This window comes from Protopterus annectens, chromosome 7.part0 (genome assembly GCF_019279795.1).
Source record: "Protopterus annectens isolate FY-2018-M chromosome 7.part0, PAN1.0, whole genome shotgun sequence".
NCBI lineage: Eukaryota > Metazoa > Chordata > Ceratodontiformes > Protopteridae > Protopterus > Protopterus annectens.
The window spans coordinates 856,414,200-856,439,485 of NC_056739.1; the positions used below are offsets into that span (position 1 = coordinate 856,414,200).

General features: G+C 38.2%; 1 protein-coding gene across 1 annotated transcript in view; it reads right to left on the reverse strand.

The window, feature by feature from the left end:
- Positions 1-25,286, reverse strand: part of OGN (osteoglycin) — a 259,419-nt gene that overhangs the window by 34,461 nt on the left and 199,672 nt on the right. The window contains exons 4-5 of the mRNA XM_044077407.1: positions 19,030-19,232; positions 7,462-7,557 (exon numbers count right to left, since the gene is read on the reverse strand). Of these exons, the coding sequence (XP_043933342.1) occupies positions 7,462-7,557; positions 19,030-19,232 (299 nt within the window). The remainder of the gene's footprint in view (positions 1-7,461; positions 7,558-19,029; positions 19,233-25,286) is intronic.

Here is a 25,286-nt window from a genome sequence, read left to right on the forward strand (position 1 = left end):
GTCACCAAAATAAACACAAGTACTCTCAAGATGTTAAAAGTATTCTTTAGAAGACCAGTCACAATGAAAAGGTATAAAAATATTTAATAATGAGTAATGAAATAGAGAACCGGATAATATTTAGTATTTAGTTACAATAAACAACGGAGTTTTAGTCACAAGAAATATTAACGTAACACAGTTGGATAGAATTTTACAGATGCAGAAAAAGAAATAATACTAAATTAATCTTGCTGTACTTTTCCTACCTGAACTAAAGAGAAACTGCCCATAGTTAACTCACTTAGTATCACAAGGCAAGATGTACTGCTGAGATGCTCACTTCCATAAGGCAAGAAGAGATACTATACACTGAACTGTGCAACTAACAACTGAACTGTGATAACTGATGTACATTTTTTTATATTGGATTCCAAAGAAAAACAAACCGCAAACTGCTGCTGCCAGAGTTCCATCCTTCAGCTAGTTATAGAATGACATCACATCTAGTCACCTGACTCTGGCACAATTCACTGTCGGAACTCTAAGATTCTATTGCAGCATTTTTAGCATAAGCAGCTTTTACAAATACATTTTTAATACAAACAGGTGTGTGTACAAATCAATGTAAAAGTCAAATGACACCAGACTATTTACAAAACTTCAGCCTGCCATGCTGGAATATGCCACATGTGCACTGTCTTACTTCTCCTGGTACAGCTGGCAACACCTCACAGACTCACAGCACCCTATTGGCCTTGACAGATTTGGTTCCCCTTCCTTTGGCCTCACTTGATTCATCAGCCATGGATTCTGGACCTCATGTCTCACCCAACAGGTGTGGCCCATCCAAATTTATCCAATCTCAGACTGTGACTGCCTGGCTTCTCTAGTTCCATTAATAGCCAGGCAACCTATGATCTGTTCCCCAGTCTAACACATCCACTTATGTTCCCATAGGCCATCTACTCAAAAGCTGTATTCCAGTAAGAGGAAAAGATTGTCTTGCTGGACTCATCAGTCTGATTTCGACCATTTTTTGACTCCTTTATTTGCTATTCTTGAATTTTTAAGAATGGTTTTCAAGGAAGGCCAGTTCCTCTACAGTCAGAGTCCAACTAGCAGCCATCCCAAATTTCCATATGGGTTTTGATAGAGTCCCTGTTGCTTCACAGGAGACTATGCAAAATCTTCTGACATCCAACTCCTCCATGGGATCTCAATTTGGTAGTGTGACAACTTACTCAGCCTCCTTTTGAACCTGCAGCAAAATGTGATCTTAAATATATTTCTTGGAAAACCATTTATTTAGTTGTCATTACTTCTGCCAGGAGAATTTCGGAGATTCAGGCCCTGTCTTCCAAATCGCCTCACTTGATTTTTCACAAGGACAGTGTCAAGCTATGAACCAGTCCTTCCTTTCTTTCAAAGGTAGTCTCTGAAACAAATATTAATCAATATGTTGACTGGCCAGTTTTCTTCCCTAAATTTGCCAGTAGAGGTGAATGCATTCTCTACTTAATAGGTGTCCACAGACAACTTCATTTTTACCTACACAGAACTGAGAGTTTCAGAAAATCAGACCAGTTATTTGTTTCTTTATCTCACATTAATCTAGGAAAGCCTGTTACCAAAATAGTCTTGTCCAAATGGTTGACTGACTGCATTTTTTTTATTTATAATAAATTAGGCATGACCTTACCAAAATCGTTATGTGCTCATTCAACCAGAGCCATGGCTACATCTTCAGTTTTTCATTACAGAGCTTCCATAAATGACATTTGTGCAGCAGCAACTTGGGCTTCTCCCCACACTTTTGTGACTCATCACAAGTTGGATCTAATCTCAAGATGAAGGGCATCATTTGGTTCAGAGGTGCTCAGGAATATTCTTCCTCGAATCCCCCCAGGATTTCAGGTAGTTGGGGAATCTGTCCCAAAGGTTGAGGATAGAATGAAAATTGACATCATCAGATAAAGAAGTTATGTACTCACCATAACATTCCATGTGTGTTGTCCATTTTTATTCTTCAACACCCCTCCCACCAACCCTCTAACCTAGGTCTCCTGGAGGGGCTAGTGTTCCTTCTAAAGTGGCCACGTCTTAGCTTTGCAGCTCCAGTATAGTCTCATATACATATTTCTGCATATTCCTTTCTCTCATCATTTTTTCCTAGCAAACAAGATCTGAGGTAATTGAGGGAGGTGCGTTGTGGGTAAGGCAGTTGCTCAAGAGCTTTTGTGATCAAACCCAAAGACTGCAGAGGAATGAAAATGAACAATACAGATGGAATGTTATGGTGAGTACATAACTTCTTTTTTGACTCAAATGTATTGCAAGGTTACTGTAATTTTAGAATTACATATAAATGGGAAGAACACGCTGAAATGTAAAGGTAGATAATGGACAAGGCTGGAAAGCTTTTTTTTTTTGTGGGGACGTACATTATAGAAAGCTGAGTAAATTGCTTAGACTTTGTATGTTCTTCATGCATCCAAGTGGGTTTTCATCAGGCATTCTGACTCTTACACCTGCCAAAGCATTAGTGGATATTCTAACAAATCCCTGCCTGTAATTTTTACTGTGGTCCTTATGGCCTGACATAATGCTGGAAATTATCTGCAAACTTTAGAATACTTAACTAGTTTAACAAATGCTTAATAAATAATGCACTTTCAGAAAGAATTATAATGGGGGGTGGTACATGAGCAAGAACCGTTTCTAAGGATAGGCCAGCGATGATGATGATGATTGTTGTTGAGCATTTCAAGGAAGTAGAGTTGTATGTGGTTTTGTGAAACAAACTAACAAGCCTGGAGAATTTACTGGGCAAAGGATTCTAACAATTCAGAGCATGTGCAGATGATTGCAAGCCCATGGAAGAAAAAAGTAATATAAAATGAGAACATATAATGTAGCTTAGAAAAACTTCTTGCTTTTTGGTCCCCGACAACCATCAATCTCCCCCCCAATAACTTTTGACTTTCACTGCCTGGTATTCAGTAACATTGTGCACGGAGAGACAAGAGCAGGGGTCTGTGATGAGTCAAAATATGTTACCAGGCTTTGTTTCAAGTGAGCTTACCTCAGAGGTGCATGGTCTGCTTGGTGCTGTCTACAATACTTCCAAAAGACCTGGTACATATAGAATACTTAACTCACCAAAAGAGGTTTACAGTCTGCGTCTGTTTTAACATATTTTATGAGAAAATACAATCTAGTAAATAGAAACTTGTTTAATTATGTTTGCCTTCATTCCTGCCAACCAACAAGCCTCTAAGGGGCCATCATCTAGGCAGCCTTGAGGATGCTTTGTGATCTCTCCAGCGTCTAAGCAGTGAGAGATTTTTTTAATTTATGACCTTAACCCCCACCCCTGGTGATGATGTGAGTACTCATGTCACTGTGAAGGTCACCTACACTCTGTGTTTGCATGCATTTTACATGAATTTACAACAGCTGCCATCACTGTCACGGGCAGCTATACTCACAGCCTCCTGACCTGACCCACCACTGCCTCACAAGATTCCATTCTCTAGGGGATCCCAATCAGTAGAGCTGCAATGCAAGTGTGGCAAGAACCACCATACTGTAGCCCCAGCATTGCCATACCCATCTTTGCCACCTGCATTGTCAAGAGCCCAAGCCACTTGTCAAACTCAAAATAAAAACCACAAACTCCTCCACACGACTCGCCCAAATACAACACAACTCTGACCACAAATGGAAGAATCTTTCACCGACTGTGAAAAAAAAGAAAACAATCAAGGGAACAAGATATCTTTCTTTATTCTCCAGTGCCTCAGTGTTACCACCTTTCAAGAGTATAAACACTTGCATATAAAAAAGCAAACGTATATATAGATCAAACAATTAATAAATTCTTCTTAATCATATAATTATTCAATTAAACACCATTAAAAGCTTAAAGCAAACATTTCCAATTAAATTCACTATTAAGACCTACAGGTACCATAGTTTTATATTTCAAAATAAAAATACTTTCTTTATACAATAATTTATATTTCAAAACGTTTTCATCACCATATAAACACTTAACACTTTCTAAAACAGTTCCTTTTAATAAAGAAACATCACCTTCATGACAGGAATTAAAATGTGTTGCAATAGTTTTATTTTCTCTTTTATGTCTTATGTCCCTAATATATTCTGTTAATCTGATGCGAAATTCTCTTTTTGTTTCACCAATATAATACAGTCCGCATGGACAACTAAGTGCATATATAACCCCCTTACTCCTGCATGTAAAAACTTCTCTTGGGACAAATTTAATCCCATTGATATTATCAAACGTCCTAACAATGTTTTGCAAATACTGCACCTGTTACAACACCTAGTACCAAAATTATCTAAAGTTCTCGGCACATTGGCCTGAGGCATCAAAAATCTCCCGTGTACTACCATATCCTTTAGGGTTCCTACCCCTTTTATAAGAAAAAAGGGGTTTCCTTGGAAGAATATTTACTAAAGATCTATCATCTGTTAAAAATTTCCAATAGTACTCTATAATATCCCTAATTTCTTCGCTCTTTACATTAAAAGTGGAAACAAAATAAATATTTCTTTCCTTGTCCCTCACTTCAGATGTACATTTGGAATAAAAATTATGTCTTTTACTCAGGAAGTTATTCCTTACTAAACCCTTTTCTTTCCTCACCCTATTAAGTGCCTGTGTCAACGTATTTGGATCATACTCCCTCTGTAAAAACATATTACATGTTATTTCCCATTCCTTCTCCAAGTTACTAAGAACATTACATAATTTTGAAACTCATGCCAATTCCCCATAAGGTAGCGCTTCCATAACATGGTTAGGATGGAAACTAGAGGCATGAAGATATTGGTTGCCGTCCAAAAACTTCCTATGTATGTTGGAAAAAATATTCCCTTGTTCCGTACCTTCTAAAATAAGGTCCAGAAAAATCACCTTGTTACCTTTCTGTAAACCATCAAAGGACAGACCAAAGGGATTTTTATGTAAATCCAACATAAATTTATCAACCAATTCTATTCCACCGTCACAAATAAAAATTAAATCGTCTATGTGACGAAAATAAAACTGTACATTCTGTTTCATAAACTCTAAATTAAATAAAAATCTTTTTTCAAAATAGGACATAAAAAGATTTGCATACATGGGGGCAAAAGCAGCCCCCATTGCCGTCCCTTGTTTTTGCCTATATAATATCTCATTAAAATAAAAATAATTATTTTTTAAACAAAAATCAATCATATCCAGAACAAATTGGGTGAAAGGGCTATCCTTCAGAAAAAATGTTATCGCTTCCAAACCATCCTTATGTTTGATGGAAGTATATAAGCTTTTACATCGACTACAGAACTACGGTTTACTAAGGGTTTAGTAAGGAATAACTTCCTGAGTAAAAGACATAATTTTTATTCCAAATGTACATCTGAAGTGAGGGACAAGGAAAGAAATAATATTTATTTTGTTTCCACTTTTAATGTAAAGAGCGAAGAAATTAGGGATATTATAGAGTACTATTGGAAATTTTTAACAGATGATAGATCTTTAGTAAATATTCTTCCAAGGAAACCCCTTTTTTCTTATAAAAGAGGTAGGAACCTAAAGGATATGGTAGTACACGGGAGATTTTTGATGCCTTAGGCCAATGTGCCGAGAACTTTAGATAATTTTGGTACTAGGTGTTGTAACAGGTGCAGTATTTGCAAAACATTGTTAGGACGTTTGATAATATCAATGGGATTAAATTTGTCCCAAGAGAAGTTTTTACATGCAGGAGTTAAGGGGGTTATAATTGCACTTAGTTGTCCATGCGGACTGTATTATATTGGTGAAACAAAAAGAGAATTTCACATCAGATTAACAGAACATATTAGGGACATAAGACATAAAAGAGAAAATAAGGCTATTGCAACACATTTTAATGCATGTCATGAAGGTGATGTTTCTTTATTAAAAAGAACTGTTTTAGAAAGTGTTAAGTGTTTATATGGTGATGAAAATTATTGTATAAAGAAAGTATTTTTATTTTGAAATATAAAACTATGGTACCTTAGGTCTTAATAGTGAATTTAATTGGAAATGTTTGCTTTAAGCTTTTAATGGTGTTTAATTGAATAATTATATAATTAAGAAGAATTTATTAATTGTTTGATCTATATATATGTTTGCTTTTTTATATGCAAGTGTTTATACTCTTGAAAGGTGGTAACACCGAGGCGCTGGAGAATAAAGAAAGATATCTTGTTTCCTTAATTGTTTTCTTCTTTTTCACAGTCGGTGAAAGATTTTTCCATTTGTGGTCACACTTATCAAACTCAGTCTGTTTCCCTTTATTCAGGGCTTTATCTTTGTATGCCACCAGTACAGTCTAAAATGTTGTTTTGGCGTATTACACAATAATACCATATATTCTTGATACCAGAAGTCCAAGAGCCCAGCAGGTGGAGAGGGTTAGCATAGGCTTTCCCCAGAGTCATTGTTTTTACCCTGTCCTGCTGTCATAGCCATCATAGGTTCTTAGGTAATTATTAGGCTAGTTGCCCTTCCTGGCAATTTTAAGCCTTGCCAGTTTTACTTTTTGTGCTAGAAATAACCTATCTTGTTTAGTTAGATATTGCCCTTATCCATTCCATGGTCAATAATTATTTATTACCCCTAATGAGAATAATTGGGATCATACTCTAGATAATTTAAGGGGACTCATGCATGGGATAAATCATTTAGGAGCTACATCTGTTCATTTGTAGTACAGGAGGCAGTCCTAGGGTACATTTTCTGTTTCCCATCTATAGATCTAAGGTGCACTTGAAAATGAACAGGGATGAACATTGTTTTATGTGGATGGGAAATCTGCCCACAGCAGCAGTATCCTCTGTGAAATATACCTGTCCTTCTAAACCTTTCTGCTGATGTCGATGAAGAGGCTTAGACCATAGACCTAGTGTTTCTGATACCCTTTGACTTACTGATGTGCAGTAAATGCATCAGTAAATCATATCCACTTCATTTTTGTTGTCAGTAGGCAGCCTCTTTTTTTTCTACCAGGGAATGACTCTTTTATGGCAGATATCTTCACCCACCTACAAAGGAAGGAATGATGGCTCTGTTGGCACCCCCATATACACCTACATGACTTTCTCCAAAGCTTGGATCTTCTAATTGAACCTAAGTTGCTAGTAATGCAGTCTGATACCTTAGCACAATCAGACTACAGAAGCTGGTATTATTTATTGGTCAATGAAGAATGTTAACCTTCAGTAATATTACCGTTAATACCTTCCATTTCTACTGACTGACTTCAGTTTCTCTAGAAGAACTGCTGCAATATATGTTTGAACTGAATGCCTTTTTTTACGTTATGTTTACAGGATGACAGCCTTTACTTTGTGTGCTTTTAGGTCCTTAGCTAATCTTAAATAAGTTTGAATTCCAGTAATATTATGAAGTATTTATACAAAAAAAATCTTTGAGACCTGAAGGTGAATTGTACGCAGAGTCTCTGGAAGATTTGGAGGCACCATTTCCAGGGCATTATCTCCTAGATACAGGCTTACCAGATTAGTCAATTTCTGAAACAAAGAAAGAGAAAATCAAGTATTAGTAAATAAGTTCATGAATAAGTAATATAACAGTATTATAAAACAGTGATGATAAAATCTAGAAAAAGTGCTGCATAAAATGTAAAGAAAACATATAAGCCTCATTTTAATACATACTGAAAGTCCAAAGTAAAGTTTAAAAAGCATGTGATCTTAGTTCTACCTTTTTACTAGTTCTAGTTTTTAACAGTAGGGCCTAGGAACAGAGTATTGGGCATAGAAAAAGAAACAAAAAAAGTGCTTGTAACTCATTTAACAGTAGGGCTTAGGAGTATTGGACATATAAAAAGAAAATAAAAAGCGTGCTTGTAACTCGTACCTGCAAATGCAGTCTCTAGGCATCTACTTTACTGGTGTAGCCCCGCTTCTCTCGCTCTGTGCCCCACCCTGCCCCCATATCCCACCCGCCCCTGGTAGTACTACGTTTATAGTACCACTGGCACGCCCCCTTAATTAGCTAACCAACTACACGTGCTCCTAGAACCCAGCAAACTCCTAGCACAATAATACACCCTCTATCCACCCCACTGCCCATATTAACACAACCACCCAGAAATTCACCCCGGGGATCACGTCAGTCGCCCAACTAGACAGGGGTCCAGGGAAGTAAATAGTGTGGGAAGAAATAGCCAGGGAATTGTTATGGCTAGGCTTGTATAGGCCCTAGGGCTGATAGCCTAGTACCAACCTACGAACCTATTCTCTCTAATCTTTTATCCACCACATACACTGAATACAGACCCTACCCTAGTAATTTACTATGACTACAGCTAAAACACTAATGTTGCTACCCTTAGTACCCCTGCTATTCATTCCTTATCACCTAAGCTCCTAAGAATATGTACAGCATCTTGAAATCCAATACCCAAACTCTCAAACAGACACCAACCCAGCATTTAATAAGTTTATCCACCACATAACCACCCCCTCTCCTAATTCCTCGCCCCCCCCATTACCATCACCCAACTAAATACTGCTACATAAGCTTAAAAACCAAAAGCTACAAAAAAATCATAAACAAATTTTTAAGACTCATAAGCAACTTAAAAATTAATCTTATGAAGGATGGAGACATCCACCCCAACCCTGGCCCATCCACAACAGTAGACCCAAGTACACCATCTAAGAACCCAACGTGTACTACCCAGATTGATAGACTTCCAAACTCATTTCTGGTCTGTCATCTCAACATCAGAAGCCTAAACAACAAGATCCATAGCCTACATGGTCTCTTAGCTGTTCACTCCCCTGATATCTTCTGCCTCACAGAAACCTGGCTAAAACCAATAACCAAAGATAACGAAATAACCCCCCCCCCCACAGTACAACATCCATAGACTGGACCGGATCTCCAGGAAAGGTGGTGGGGTAGCTGTACTATACAAGTCTACCCTGACAATAGCAATTGAAACCCAACAGCCACCCCAGTTTGGCAATGCAGATATTCTCATCACCAAACTAATAATAAACAAAAATAAATGCAGATACATTGTCTGCATTTATATTCCACCCGGCAAAAATGATGATACTCTAGAAAATATCTTACATTGGCTAGCTTCTAATTATTCCCAGGGAACCATTGTCTTGGGGAACTTTAACATTGATTGGAACACATGTTCCTTTGAAACTCCCTTCACCCATTTAAACTTCCACAGGTTTACTCAGATCATTGCCACCCCCACCAGATTTAGCAAAAATAGAGTCAAAGATAGTATCCTTGATTGGATACTTATTAACAGCCACCCCCAAAAGTACAAGTCAGGTACATTACCTGATGATCTAAGTGATCACTGCCTTACCTATATTATTAGGCTCAAAGCCAACATTCCCAACCAGCCCACCTACAAAACTATAAGAAACTTCAGGAACTTTAACCTTGACAACTTCCAAAATGAACTCAAAACATGTAATTCGAATGTCTTAAAACGACTCCCATTACAAGAAGCAGTTGAGTACTTCAATACCAGATTTCTGGCTATCCTTAACCACCATGCTCCTATCCAAGTCATCCGTGTAGAAATAAAAAACAAAATTAAACTAAGAAACAATGCCTGGGCCAGGTGGCATGTTACCAAAGCCCCTATTATAGACAAAGTAAAATACTGGCAGCTAAGGAACCAGACCAAAACATCTGTCATTTTAGACAAAAAAAATCACTACACCCTCCTACAACAAAAATATCAGCTAAAACCTCAAAAGTTCTGGGCTGGTATTAACAGTCTTCTCCACCCAGGCCGTTCTGCCACTCCTACCCCATCAGCTGCCCTTTATAAATCCCCTATAGAAACTGCAAACGGCTTCAACTCCTTCTTTACTGAAACTATCCAGTCTCTAGCTACCCATCTCACACCATCGGACACAAACACCAGCTCTGGCACATCTAGCCCTAATCCACCCAGCACCCAACCCACCTTTACCTTTCAAACTGTACCTACCACCCTGATCCGGACCTTACTCAAAAAGCTAAAACCTACTACACTAGCTGCCGACCACCTCCCAGCTGAATACCTTCAAAATGCAACTGATGCCATAGCACTTCCCATTTCTATTCTGATCAACAGATCCATCTCAGAAGGATCCATCCTAGCAATATGGAAAATGTCACACGTTATAGCTCTCCATAAAGGAGGAAGGTTCCACAGAATTATCTAACTTTAGACCTGTAGCCATTCTTTCACCACTAGCTAAAATCATGGAAAGATGCATGCACAAATCATGCACTTTCTTATTCAAAATGGAAAGCTCGCCAACTCTCAGCACGGCTTTAGGCCATTCCACATTACCACCACGGTTCTTCTATCTTTCTCTAATGTCATCAATCTTCATCGTAACAACAGCAAACTATCTTCAGAACCCTTCCTAAATCTCTCAAAACCTTTTGATATGGTCAGCCATCAGCAACTGCTCAATACCCTACAAACCATCAGTTTAGACCAACACGCAATACAGTGGTTTCACTCCTACCTAAACGGTAGACAGCAGGCTGTCTTATGGCAGCGCAAGCTGTTATCCCTACTTCCTTTAACCCTAGGTGTCTCACAAGGGTCCATACTAGGTCCCCTTCTTTTCTCTATCTTTATCAATGATCTGCACACCACTATCCCAGGAGCCACCTGCATCCCCTATGCAGATGACTGAACGCTAATATGCTCTGTCTCCTCTCCTACACAACTTCTAACCCTCACCCAGACCACTTTCAGCACGGTAGAAACATGGCTAGCTAATCGCCGCCTGCTTCTAAATCCTAACAAAACCAAGCTACTACTTTTCTCCCCTAACCATAGAATTTCTCCTCCTTCCTTCAATATCAGATCTAGCAGTGACACCATTATCTCCCCTGATGACCATACAAAGCTTTGAGGCGTAGTAATAGACAACCTTAAATTTGATAAACATGTCATTCACACTATTAAGTCCGTCAACAAAAAAACTTTTCTCCCTGTACAGAGCCAAACCTTTCCTCACCCCCCCCCCCCCTAGCTAGGGTAGCTATTGCAAGATCACACCTCCTCTCTACCCTTATGTATGCCTCCCCTGTACTCACCAATCTATCCAAAACCGATCTCAACAAATTATCAGGATGCTACAATCATATAGCCAGATTCGGTACTGACATGGCTTTTAGGACCCACCATTGCCAGAACCTCAAAGCACTGGGATCGCTAGAGTACCCTACCCTTCTACAGTTCAACCAGCTTATAGTAGCGCATAAAATACTCCATCAACCTGAGAACACCCTTGCCCTCAAAAAATATTCTCACCCCTCATAGTGCCCCCAGGCCAGTATGCTAAGCTGATAAACTAATGATACTGACCCAAAAATCCAATAACTCTGCAGGCGATGCTATATTTGCCAACTCAACTGGTAAAATCTGGAATCTACTTCCTACTACCATCACCAAGGAAACCTCACTACCCCTATTTAAAAGAGAACTAAAAAAATACCTCACATCTCATTGGCTGTGCTCTTGTTCTAAACCTGACTAACAACTTCACTAATGCATGTCTTGCTACCCAACCTGCTGTTTAGCCAAGTATCTATGCCTCATAGCATTTGAATGTCTAAGCATTGTGAATTATGAAATCTGATTGTATTCCATGTTCACATTTTCTGATTCATCTTTGCCAATCAGATGCAAGTCTGCACATTGTGTATATTGATATCTGCCTGTATTCTTTGTCTATATTTTTCTAAACATGTCTGCCTGAGTTTATCACTCACAGATGTATGTACTGTCTCTTTTTTTGGTATGTGGAGCTTTCTCCCCAGGCCTTCACTGAAAATGAATATATATCCAGTCGGACTATCCCGGTCAACAAATGTAAAATAAATAAATAAATCAAAAAGCCAAGTGAAAATTGATACAAGCATTTAGAATGTAATGACACTGAATCATCAGCCACTTGGCTAATCTGAGTCACAGTGTTAAGTATATCACCAGCAAATAATCTGTCATAGTGACAGCACAGGTATGTGCTTAAACTTATTCCTCTAGAAAGTTTGTAAAATTCCACTCTTTCAGTGAAAATGTTGGTAATTTAATCGATGACTGGTAGCATATTTTCTGTATAATGGGCACTACTTTACTACCCCACTGAAAGAAGGAAAATGCAGTGTTGTAGAGTATAGAAGACTGCTCTGCTGACTGCAATTCATATTGCCAACTGCTGCAGTCTTTTTTTGTAAACATTTTTATTAAATTTTAAAGCAAAACCATACAAACTTTAATTAACAAACTATATACAAAAATCCACAAAGAAAAAAATATAACAATAACCAAACCATTAATATTTTTCTAACAAATCATTTAACTTTTGCAAATATCTTTTCTGATGTATGAGATTAGAGGTTCTGAATTCTAAAGTTAACAGTTCTTTCTTACAAACATCTTTAGCTAAAAGGATAAATTCAGTAAAAGATAAAGCAGTTTTTGTTTTTCCAGTTCATTGTGACTACTTTTCGCTCTATGGCTAGTATAGACCAAAGAAGAGGCATTTGCAGTGTAGGGATAGATTCTGGAATCGTAGCGTTAAACAAAATCAGTAAGTCAGTTATAGTGCATTTGTCTGTCCATAATGCTTGTGAAAATTTCTAAAATTCACTTCAAAACGATGTGACCATTTTACATTATGTTGTCATATAAATCTCCATGGATTATCAACAGAAACATATTCCTAAAATCTTAGAATTTCTCTTCAATATTAATAGTAATACATATAGACATAAATCTTATTTATCAATAATGTACAAGATCTTGAGTGGAATTTGCATCATTAGACTCATCCTTTTGGAGTTATCCCTTAAAAGTTAATGGGTCAGATTTCTCTAGTAATGACAAAAAAGTTAATTTTAAAGTCTTGTGGAAAGACATCTTCCCTTCACTGGAGAATTTATTCCTGGAAGTTTCTTCACAGAGCTTTTTTAACTCCACACACAATAGATTTAATATATAAAACTGGGAAAACCAATTGTTGGAGATGTAATGATGGTACGGTTGCGGATTGGATTCATATCCCAACTGCTGTATTCTTAAATATTGTTTGGAAAAAATTTTGATTTTAAAGTTCTGTAATGCAAACATTTAAATGAGATGGTTGACCGTTTTACTGACTGCCTTTAAAATGGCATAATTTGTTAATCTTGAAGTGTTTTATCACTTTCAGGTTTACTACTCATGATTTGCTTTTGTTTTAATTTAACATTTGGTAATGGTTGATCCTTGAAGCCTTTTCAACCATGACCAAGGCCACAAGACAGAGGGTAAATGTGTTTCAATGACACACACACGCACGCAAGTCTGCATGTACACTTAGATGTATTTACAAACACTTCAGAATGGTTCCCTTCATTTTAGTTAAATTATACTACTGCACAGAGTCCTAAAAAAGGAACAGGGCCCAACATAATTTCTTACAGGGCTTGCCTTTCAGTTACAAACTTAACAAAATAAATAAAATATTATGGCGTTGTCGCCTCACAGCAAGAGGTTCTCCCGTTCGATTCTCGGATGGAGCGCCTTCTGTGTGGAGTCTGCATGTCCATGGTCGACTGACATTAAAGACATGCATGTGTGAATGGGTGTGCCTTCTTTGAAGGTTGGCCATCGGGCTGGCAACTCGGCACCCTAAAAATCCACTGTCCATCATTAGCGGACCAAAGTTCCGCTGTGGCGACCCCTAACTGGGAAAAGCCGAAAGACATTACTTTACTTAGTAAAATAACTAGAAAGAAAAATGACAACACTTTAAACCTAGAATGGGATTTCTAATAACAATATGTTCAAAACTGATGTAAGAGTAAAGAACATAATAAGTAAAGCAAATAAGTATTTTAAATTAGGACTCACCATTTGTACATCTTAGTTGTACATCTGTTCTAACATGAAATTGTCATTGTTAAATGGTTTCCTGCAGATTGTATAGTAGTTGAATTTAACTAAGTCTTATATTATGTCCAAAAGTTGTAAAACTGAATATGTTGATCAAATGTAAACTTGTCTGTAGAAATTCTGCAAAAGCATCTTTAGTATTGATTGAAATATGGTATTGAATTCTTTAGATAATTTGAAAAAATTAATGTGTTGAATTTTTAGGTCAAAATATTGGAAAATTTGACCAATACAAAGCTAGGGGAATTGAAGTAATGCCATTTTGTCTTTAGGAGTACAATCTTTGAGGAAATCTCATAGAAAATGACTGTGACTTTTAGACATTGTACCATATTGGATCTAAAGAATATTTGTTGTGGTGCGGAGCTTCCTAAGTGGCAGTCCATTCCAAGGTAAAAAAGAAGGATAAATCTGGGAAGAAAGTAATCAGTAGATCCCAATGTAGAAGTGTAAAAATATCTTCCATGTTTGTAACAGTAGAGAATGACAGTGAAATGATGAGAAATTGAATTAATGCAGACTGGTGGAGATCACTGTTCTGTGCTGTCAATCTTGGAAAAATGTTACATGATTGACGATGGCGGTTATTCAAACAAGTCTAAGGAATTTACTAATGATTTTGAAAGGGTTTATGAGAAGCATTTTGAAACCTTTCTGGAACTTCAAAAGGAAATGAAGAAAAATAGTACAAACATTGTGGATAACCAAGAAAGAAGCTCAGAGCAAAAATAACATGCCTGGTAGTTAAGACATGATGGAAAATCCTTTGGCTGGTGGGGATGCCTGAAAGAGAGGTGTTAGGAATGCAGCTGCATTTGTTAGACTGCTGTTGTCAGAATGGTCACGGGTGCTAGCAACAGAACTATGCACAGATAAAGCCCACAGAGTTTTGTACCCAAGTTGCTTACGGGTTTTAAGAAACCCAGGCAGTTAATAGTGTAGTTCCTCATATATGCCTTGTAAAAGTGTATGCTATCTCAGCTGTGGAAGCCAGAGAAAGATGCTCGGGAGTAATAAGTTCATGGTGTTTTGTAAATAGCATTACAACCTTGATAGCAGTAGAAAGAGAGGATGATTTGTTGTGATTATTTAGATAAGCAGGGCTAAAGAAAATACATTTTGGCTCATTTATCCATTATTCTTTAAAGTGCACTTTTCTTAATGGAGCCAAGACGTTAAGAGCCTGTAACTATGCTGGCAGAGCTCCAGGCTTGGAAGGGTTCAGAGGAATCTTCTGTTTGCAGCCAAGATGAAGGGGCAGCAGAAAACAAGAAGCCCTGACAAAGGAAAGCTCACAGAACAAGAAGAGTCTAGAGCCACTTTATTTTATACAGTGTATCCACCAATGTGAATGAACATTTCTGGCAGTTAAAGCGTTGTGTCAGTTGATTCAGCTTTCTGCAGTATCAGTAAAGGGGAAGGTTTCTTCACTGCTGACTTCAAAGAGAGTATTTGAAATTGGTCTGATCCTGAATGCTGTTCTTAATTATTGATGGTGAAGGAGTCATATGCAGTATGTTTTGAAAGTTTATTTTATTTTTTTAGGCTGACATTGAACTGACCTCTTAAGCAGATGCTAAATATGTATAGTTGTATGCAGCTATTGTTAATGTTCGTGGCTTCATTTATACTACAGTTGGATTGTGGGTACCGTAATAATGGCATATGTTTAACAGGAAACTTAAAGTTGGAAATAATTGCTTTTAAAGGCAGTTAGTTATACTATTTACAAGGCATATGACTGCAGTTTTGATTGAAACTGAGAAAAGGAAAATCTGTTATTTTTCAATGTTTTTCTTTCATTATAGCATGTGACTGGCCATAGCAGCAGTAATCTCTGCAAAATATACCTGTCCCTCCAAACCATTATGTCGATGTTGCATAAGAGGTTTAGATCACTAGACCAAGTATTTCTGATGCCATTTGAGTTGCTGATATGTAGCGAATCCATCAGTATTGAGTTGGAGGATACTCTCTATACCAGACACAGGTCACCTTATAGCAGTTTGTATGATACTGAGTATAGTGATAGGGCTTTGAGTCATTCCATGTAGGACATGTTGTTTAGGCATTGTATCCTTTAGTAAGGTATCGCAGTAGGCGTTCCAGTTGTTGCATGTGTCTGGATAGATACTTGCTAAAGGGGGCATTATATAAAATAATTTGGCCTAATGAGGGCTGAGTAAAGGAGGAGAAATGATATCCCTAGATCTCGACACAATCCCTTTGTTTATAAGCTGTGCAATATACAGCAACTTTCTTACAAATATGGACACATTTTGGTCAAAGGTTTGGTCACTGTCTACACAAGTCCCAAATCCCAAACAACTGGGTCAACTCTTAGGAGTGTATTTTCAATGTGGTATTTTTTCTGGGATGAATGACTTCCCAAAGGGTACAATAATGCATTTTTTGTCATTTAATTTTCAGTCCATGATTTTAGCTCCGTTTACTTGTTTGGGGGCAAACCTTCCTGCAAGATGGCTAAGTCATTTGAGGATTCATTGGCTGCTTCTAGCTTGCAGTCATCTGCAAACTTAGTCAGGCAGAGCTCTTTGGTACTGGCTTTTACTTTAGAATAGTAAATGCCAAGCAGGAGAGGTCCCAGCATACAACCCTGGGGGACTCCACTGGTGAATGATCTCTTTGTAGAGGTAACTTATATTGGTTATCTGCATCTTAGCTGTGATCCAGTTGGCAATCCAGTGGTTGACATAGGGGTTTGTTCCCAGTTTACTTAGCTTTTTTAATATACCTGATTGGGGAATTGTGTCAAAAGCTTTGGTCAGGTCAAGGTATGTGGTGTGTACCATTTTGCCTTCATTCATTCTCTTGATGACCTTTTCAAAAAAAATCCACTAGGTTGAGTAAGCATGACCTGCCCTTGACTGATCCAGTCTGAGACTGGTCCAGCATCTGGAGGTTCCCTGTGTCCTGACTGAGACTGTGTTGGGTATTTTTTTCTTCAGCACTTCCAGCAGGTAGACTCTGAGTGCCCTTTCTATGAGGACTTCTTGTGCCAGCACTCCTGACCATTTGCTGATTTTCAGCCTCATATGATTCACAACCCAAGCCCTCCAATTTCTTTGGGATCACAGTGAACCGGATGCCATTTTGAATTACCTTCCAGTTCTAGAATTTTCATCTTGAGTTCCTCATGTTTTGTCTTCCTTTCCATGATTGTTCCTTTTATGTTCAGTCTCTCTCGCAATTTTTAATTTGTTCCTCATGCCTGTTCACTGCTTTCTCCAATCCTTTCACTTTTTTGGCATTATCTTTTATATACTCATATAATGAACACACTACTCTTGAACACTTTGGTATATCTGTCTATATGTATCAATTTATATCTATCTGTCTGTGTATATATATATATATATATATATATATATATATATATATATGTGTGTGTGTGTGTGTATATATATATATATATATATATATATATATAGAGAGAGAGAGAGCGAGAGCGATAGATATGGATCTATGTCAGATGATCAAGTTTTCAGAAACTCGAAATTCATACAGAGACCATATGATCGAGTTTCTGAAAACTCTAACGTCAAAAACAAAACACACACAAAAACCTACTTTTTTTTTTATTTTACATTTATGCAGGGGGGCAGGCCCTCCTGCACCCCCATCTGGGGGGGCTGTGCCCCCTACACTCCCTGAAAATTATATGTACTAACTCCAAGATTGCAGTACAGTGATGAAAAGGGTAAATTTCCTAATCTTAGCTGTGCTGCGATCTCTATTTAAAAGCTTCAAGTTTTCAAAAACTCATCATATGGTCTCGACCATATGAATTTCAAGATTCTGAAAACTTGATTAAATGATAGGGATCCATATATATCTATATCTGATTTCTCTCTCTCTCTCTCTATAGATATATATATATATATATATATATAGATATGTACGTACATATACACACACACACACACACACACACATCTATATATACACATATACTCACACATGTTGTCTGCCCTCTCTTCTAATGTTGGGCCCAACAGAGTGCCCTGTTTTTCCTCTACTTTTCTTCCTCCTTGCTTCATTTGCTAAGATTAGTTCTTCTCTCTATGCTATTGACACTGTTTGCTTTTTGTTTTGACCTCTGCGTGTTCTCTTGTCTCCATTCCTCTTAGAATTTGTGTATCAAGTATTGTCTTTTTTTTTTTTACTGTTAATTTAGTTGTTTTCTTTTTTTTTTAATTTCTTTCTTTTTCATTCTTAGCTCCAGCCTGAAGGAAAGTTTGTGTCTGCTTAGCAGGACTCCATACTGGAAATCCCAAGATTGGTTTCTGTTTTTTTTAATTTTCGTATGTTTTGTAAAGTGTTTTGGGACAGACCTTCAAGCACTGTAATAACTATTGAATTATTTGATGTTTGTTAAATGTAAGACAGTTATGATCAGGCCCTGACTGCAACCACTTTGTGTTCAAGAATTTCACTTCAAGAACGAATCTCATTTGGTAAGCCTAGATATCTCACGTCGAGAACATAGACTGTGTTATCATCAGAGAGACCCCAATCATAATTCTTTGTAGTGCATGGAACTTTATCTGCTCCCTTATACTACAGTAATTAAAGAAAAAAAACAGTTTTGTACATAACATACAACTACCACACTGAGAGCAGTCACCTCAGAAGAGCAGTAGGAAGCGGTTATAAACTTCACTTTTCCGTCTTGGAACAATGAAGGAGAGGGAGAAAAGAAGAATGGAATGAGAGTTTAACAGCTCCTTGCCATCTCTTCCGTGTTGGCCACTGACCACATTTAGTGCTGCAGCACAAGTGTAGAACTTAACAGTGGTGAGAGCTTCTTAACAAAAGCTTAAGCACCTTTTTGATATCAGAAGGGTGCCTAACCAGGTAATCCTTTACTCTGTTTCAAAATGTGATCATAGTACTGCATGCACTACAACATACATATCCCAGATGGAAACACTTTAGCTGCCGCCTGACCCAGATAAAAGTGCAGTTAATAACAAGTATTGATTACACAGTGTAATTATATATTCATCAAGCCATGCTGAGGTTTACTTACCTTGAAAAAATTTGCTTTTATCACTTTGCTTTTTAGCTGATTGTGGTTTGCATTGAACAGAATTAATTTTGGAGGCAGAGCTGGAAGTTTGGTTAGCCTGTTTTCTGCCAGTGTGAGTTCCTCTAGGAGTAGCAGCTTTGAAAATGCCCCCTCCTCAATTGTGTCTATCAAATTTCCAGTGAGGTCGATTCTTTTCAAGGTAGCTGTAAAAGACCAGAAAAATTAAAATAAAAGGTTCTTGTATGATGGTTTTGCATAAATCATTTTACCTGCTATCTGCATGCCAGGAGAGCTAGGCTGAGTGTACCTTCTTTGTCCCCAGTTTCCTTGTTGTCATCAAAATTTAAGAATACTTTACACCATGCTCCCAGCAGGAGAAAAGACCACTATGTCCCCATCCAAATGAAAATATTTGTGTGAGAAGGGGCCATATATACCATAGATTTTATAGGTGTGGGTGGGAGTATGTGTCTCTTGCAAAGTGACTTTTCATTTGCTTCACAAGGCACAACTATCTGTGCATTGCAGTTTTAAGTTATAACCCATTTTAGATGCCCTGAATTTTGTTTGTCTGTCTTTGTTGACCAGGAAAATCTGACTAAGAATTGCCCTTTTTCAGTGCAGGGCTGGGGAGCAAAGTTTCAGCACATTTACATTTTAAGTTACATTTTCTTTATACAGTTTCTGATAGAAGTGATAGGTTCGTTTTTTAATGCCTGTAACAGTATAGTATAAAAGTGACTTTGTTATTGCGTTTTTGTGAATTTGTTTACCTGGACTGTACTTGCAAATGGTTGACGATTACTTTATTCCCCTAGTAAACAAATGTAAAATAAATAAAAGTAAAATACAAGGACTTTGGAGACCAGTCATTAAATAAGCTTTTCTCCAGTAGTCTGTCCATGTCATGATAATTTCTTGTTTGCTTAATGCTAACTCTCCCTCTGCTAGCAAAGAAGTAAGTTCACATCAAAAGTGCTCTCATGAAGCTACCATTAGTGCCGAGTCCCACTGCTCTAGCACCAATCACCTGGCCCTTGAGCATCTGAAGTACATTTGTGACAGTCCCTGCTTGTGGGTTAAACCTTAGAGTTTCTGCCAGCAAAGTAGCTTGAGGGTGCAGATATTGATTTTTATCAAAAGTCTCACGTAGGCCTCTAAACATTTTTGCAGTCTCTATTATGCACAGTATTTGGACATTGGAGGCCTGTCTCCCAACACCAGCACAACATGCTTTCCCATTGACCCATCACCACTCTTGTCAGCTGATTGCAGGATGAATCTTACGAATGTTAGAAGTAGAAGACTTTCTTTCTTTCTCTCTCACACCATCACTTCTTCCCTCCCTCATTCCATGATTGGGAATGCTGATGATTCTGACGTCTTTTTTTCTGAAATTGACAGGATAGTAAAATCTTTGTTCCTTGTAACATCTGTGTAGATGAACTCTTTTGGACTGATGCTAAAGCTTATGAAGTGCTGCTAGGATTAGCCTTGAAGTTTTTCCACTCATTTTCAGAAAAGGCAAAATGATGGTGCTTGCTTGCTTCACTGTCCCATGGAACCCAAAGGATTGTCATTTATGATCTTGGAAGCATCTAAAATTCTGCTTTCTCTGCTCATAGGAAGGGTGCCAGGTTCACCTTTCTGGCTCATATGCTGCTTGCTATGGCATTGGTCTGCCAGGTGTGTCTGACTCGTTTTTCCCAGAATTGATTAGACTCTGCCTGTACCCCCCCCCCCCCTTCCACTTCCATCCTTACTGGTGAGCCCAGATTCCTCCTTTTCTTCTAGAGTTACCCAATTCCCCAAGATGAAGCATCCTCTCCCTCATGGGATGAGAAGGACAGCAGTAGCATCAGATGTCTTTGTTTTACTACTGAAGTCTGCTAGGAGATGGAATCCACAGATGCCTCTTCAGCAGTCCTGATTTCCTTACAGAGCTGCATGTGAGAGGCTAGATTTCTAAGTCTGCCTCATCTTGGAGAAGTGTTAACAGGCAGTGGCTTCTGGACTTGACCACAGGTGGTTCTACATTTGACCTTGTAGGTCCCATACCAGAATGGATTTCAACAAAGTAGTATAGCATTTCTACACTGCTCTTGAAATAGACTTCTACTGTTCACAAAGGATGCTATGGAGTCCATTCCTTTTTTGAAGAGAGAGTCTTTTTTTCTTTTTTTCCTCATTCTGAAGAGTGTTGGAACTTCCAGTTTATGTTGAACACCATAGCTTACACTGAGTTACATGTACTATGTCAGAATTTAAACAGTAGCTGTGCAAGGGGGAGTCTATTATCTGTTGCCACAAGACTTCTAGTTGATGTCTTAGGGTATGTTGGGCGACTTGTTATTTCACTAGCTGAATTTCTCACATGAAGGTCTTTTGGTTTCCTTCTGTGGGCTTCATTTTTTTTCAGTATGAAGTGTTGCTGTTTTGTTTCACTGCAACTAGAAGCTTTAACAGAATGCTTGCCATTGTAGCATATGCCTAACAGAAGAGAGAACAACTTGTGTCCTCCCTACATAAAGGATTGTCAGTCAAGGGATGGTCTAGTATCCTTCTTCCCTATGTTGTCTTGTGTAGCATCAGGCCCTGAAATTAATCTTATTTTGGTAGAAGCCGTTTCTTCAGTGGTCAAGGTTGTCTTAATGGTTAAGGTCTTTACCTAACAAATACAAGGTCCTGGGTTTGATTGTGCTCTCTTTTTACTGGCTTGGCTTGTTGATTTCTGTCATTGTTGCAGAGTTGTATGCCCTTCAGAGCCACAAAAGACCCAACCTTGTCTAGGTAAGAATATGGAGGCGGTTAGATGTTTTAATATGTTTGCTTCTCTTAGGCCTTACCGTGGCCATACCATCACTGTTTTCATTGCTCATCTTTAAGGGTGCAAATGACACTGAAGTGCAATTGCCTGCAGAATCATCATTTCATTACAGACCTGCTATTGTTTAACCTAGTCACCAGGTTGTGGAGGTATGGTCAGTGGTTACTAGTCTTAGTGTGTGGGGTTGCTTTTCCTTCAGCTAAACCCATGACAGTCCTGTGAAAGGATCTTTATTGTATGGTTGGATATTCCACCCTGGCTCCTTCCTGTTGCAGAACAGAACATGCCTCCTTGAGAGGGTCCTTCACAAAAGTATGCTCAAGCTCTTCAAGTGAATCCAAAAATGTCTCTACTCTTGTACCTTCATCCACTTAACCTCATTTACTGCACCTTCTATGTCCTTGCCCCAAACTGTGGCAGTCGTCACATGATCTTACAGAAATCAAAAACTGCCAACAGTTATGAACTCAGTTCAGACAATGCCCAAATTATCTGTTTAAGTGCATGTCAGAACAGAGGCCATGTCACATAACTCCCACTATTACATTAATTCCAGAAAACCTTAGCTTTTAAATCTCCTAACCTCTCCGACATATAAAGTCATACCTACTGCCCTCCCCACGTTGACCTATCCATTCCCTTCCATATACCTAATACGCAGTTGTCCTATTAATCACTCATCTGTTGCAGCTCTTCGTAGTCTGTAATTGCTGATCTCTTCACTGATAAAATTTCTCTCCATACTTGTATATATTATGTCTGTTCCTTTGGCTGGAGCGCATTCACCTTACCCATATCCACTGTGTTATGTGTTGTTTACTCCTGATCCCACTTATTTTTAAATCATGTAAATATGTGCATATTTTTTACATATGTTATATTATGTTAGCGTTCTGTATAATTTAGCTGTATTTTTAATCTTGTGTTACTGATGCCATGTACGTAACCCAGGCTGAGCCTGAAATTGTTGAATTTGAACAGTGCTCTACCCCAGTAAACAAATGTAAATAAATTAAATTGTTCATCAAGCATGTGTTTTCTGACTGCTTTGTATTAGTTTATGCTTTGTTACATGATGCGAATAAGAATGTAGATATAATTGTATAATTACTTTGATGTATATTTCATACATACTTTGTATACTTACATTATGCTCATCCCCTGTGGTTCTGGCCATGTCTGAAAAGTATCAGTGGACCAGTCCACCAACTCGTTTAACTTATTTAGTGCTGAAGAGCAAGAGGCTAATTTAACACATTTGCTTCTAAGTCAGAAAAACACTTGCTTCTTGAGAGCTTTTCTCCAAAATGTAATATTGAAAATTCAGTTAATTAAATATATCTGATAAATGGTGTGAATTACAAAAAAAATGTAAAATATGAAAGCTGTTTTAGTATCAAAGGTCTTTTGATACTGGTAGTATGTGCAGATTTATGAAAGCAAGTATGTATTTTATTTGCCAAAAATATTAGCGTTTTGTTCTAACAAAGGGTTATAGCTCTTTCTTTGAGGAGCCTAAGCTGTATCAGAATGTTTGTGATTTCTTTGAAGAAGAATGAATTCTACTATTGTGGCAGGAATTAGGTCAACTTGTCCTTCATAAAATCACCTTCTTCTCCAAAATTACTTGCACAGACTTCAGTATATATCGCAACATTTATCTACACTCTTTTTCCTTATGAGCAAGAAACAGCTAAGAAAATGATACTTTGAAATGCTGGAAAAACATTCATAAATGTAACTGGCTGTGTGGCACAGAGGGATAGACCCCTGATCGTGACCTAGATGACTTTGGTTCAGTTGATAAGTCTGTTTCCTGAGGAGTCAGCTGGAGATAGGGAAGAACAATATTTTTTTGCTAGGCCCACTTGTCCTGGGAGAGGAGGAGCAGGGTTTATTATCAAGGGTTAGCAGTAACTGGTACAGTTCAGTCATGTTTGTCAAGAGGTGTGAGCATATGTAACGTTTAGAACTGGGTGGCACAATGTGTAGGATATTCATAAAAAGTCCTCTGCAGCTCTCAGAATAGCTTCATACCAAGATATAATCTGTTTTTTGAGCTACCCCTAACTGCTTACACTAATGATTTCCTCTTCACTGAATCCTGGTTCAAGCAGTCAGGTTGGAGAGGTGATGGAGATAATGGAGCAGAGGACTGAGGGAAGGCTGTGGTGCATAACAAGTGGTAGACTGCTGTGGTGGGAACAAAAAAAAAATCTGACTTGACAGTTTGGGAACTTGAAAGTAATGAGACCACCTAAACGTAAGCATTCAGTATTATGGATCAACAGAGCACAAGGAGATATCTGGATGTTAGACAACATCCAAGTGATCAAATATTTGCATTCTAGCCATGTTGTACACAGTGATGGAGCTCTGACTGCATCTCAGATCACTGGAGTTCATTTTGTGGCCCCAACACTGGGGGAGCCAGGCAGTGAGGGGGGAGAAGTGAAAGAATGAGTTGACATAGTCTGCTGGTCTCTCTCTCTCTCCTAGTGGACAGCGTGGGGGTTGCTCACACCCTTGAGAAAAACAGAGTGGTGTTATTTCACTAGTGGAGATTAGAATGACTACCACTTGTGCTGTGGTGGGGAAGGAAAGGGCTGCTTGAAGGTAACATCCTTTGTGGACGTGAGGGTTATTTTTTTATTTTTTTTTACAACAGCCCATTGCCCATTTCTCCCAGGCACCTTGTCTGGTGTGTGAGAGAATAGGAATGGGAAGAAGAATGCTTGACTCACCTCTAATGGTTGCCTGGGTGGTGACCCATGCCTATCAGCTTTTGCACAGTAATTGGAACAAATTGACCAATAGAAGATCTGATGGGTGACAAACAGCAGGGCCAGAGTTGTGCAAAAAATGGTGAAGAATTTACACAGAACTGATACATACCCTCTTTGAGTGAGGTCTTTGCAGTCGGTCTTTGACAATGCTCCAAAGTGAAGTGACCTTGGAAATGAATTGAAGTGCAGATATGCAGGAGATAAAGCTCCCTTTCTTGGGGAGGGGTAGTGGCTTGCCCACTATGTAAAGTGTTGTAAAACCATGTGAATTAGTATTCTTTGATTTACATTGACTTCATCAGAATTATTTTCAGGTTCCTGACACTGGAGCTTGACAAATAAGGATTGCAGAGTACTGGAATATAGAAATATGCTTCATTAATAGAATTCTGGAAGTCTTTGTATCTCTGCATAGACAATCAAGGCCCTGTTTGGGATATTCTATACTGTTCTGGACACCTACATGCTAGGGAATATGATTGTGCACCACTTTATTATCTTTCTGTAAACTACATTATCTTCACAAAGCCATATCGAGATGGTGTCCTAGTACAACTTTACATGTATAGCCATGAAAGATGGCTGGGGAGGAAGGAGTCATGATTTTGTAAATACAAATAAAAAGAAATAGGAATACTTGTAAA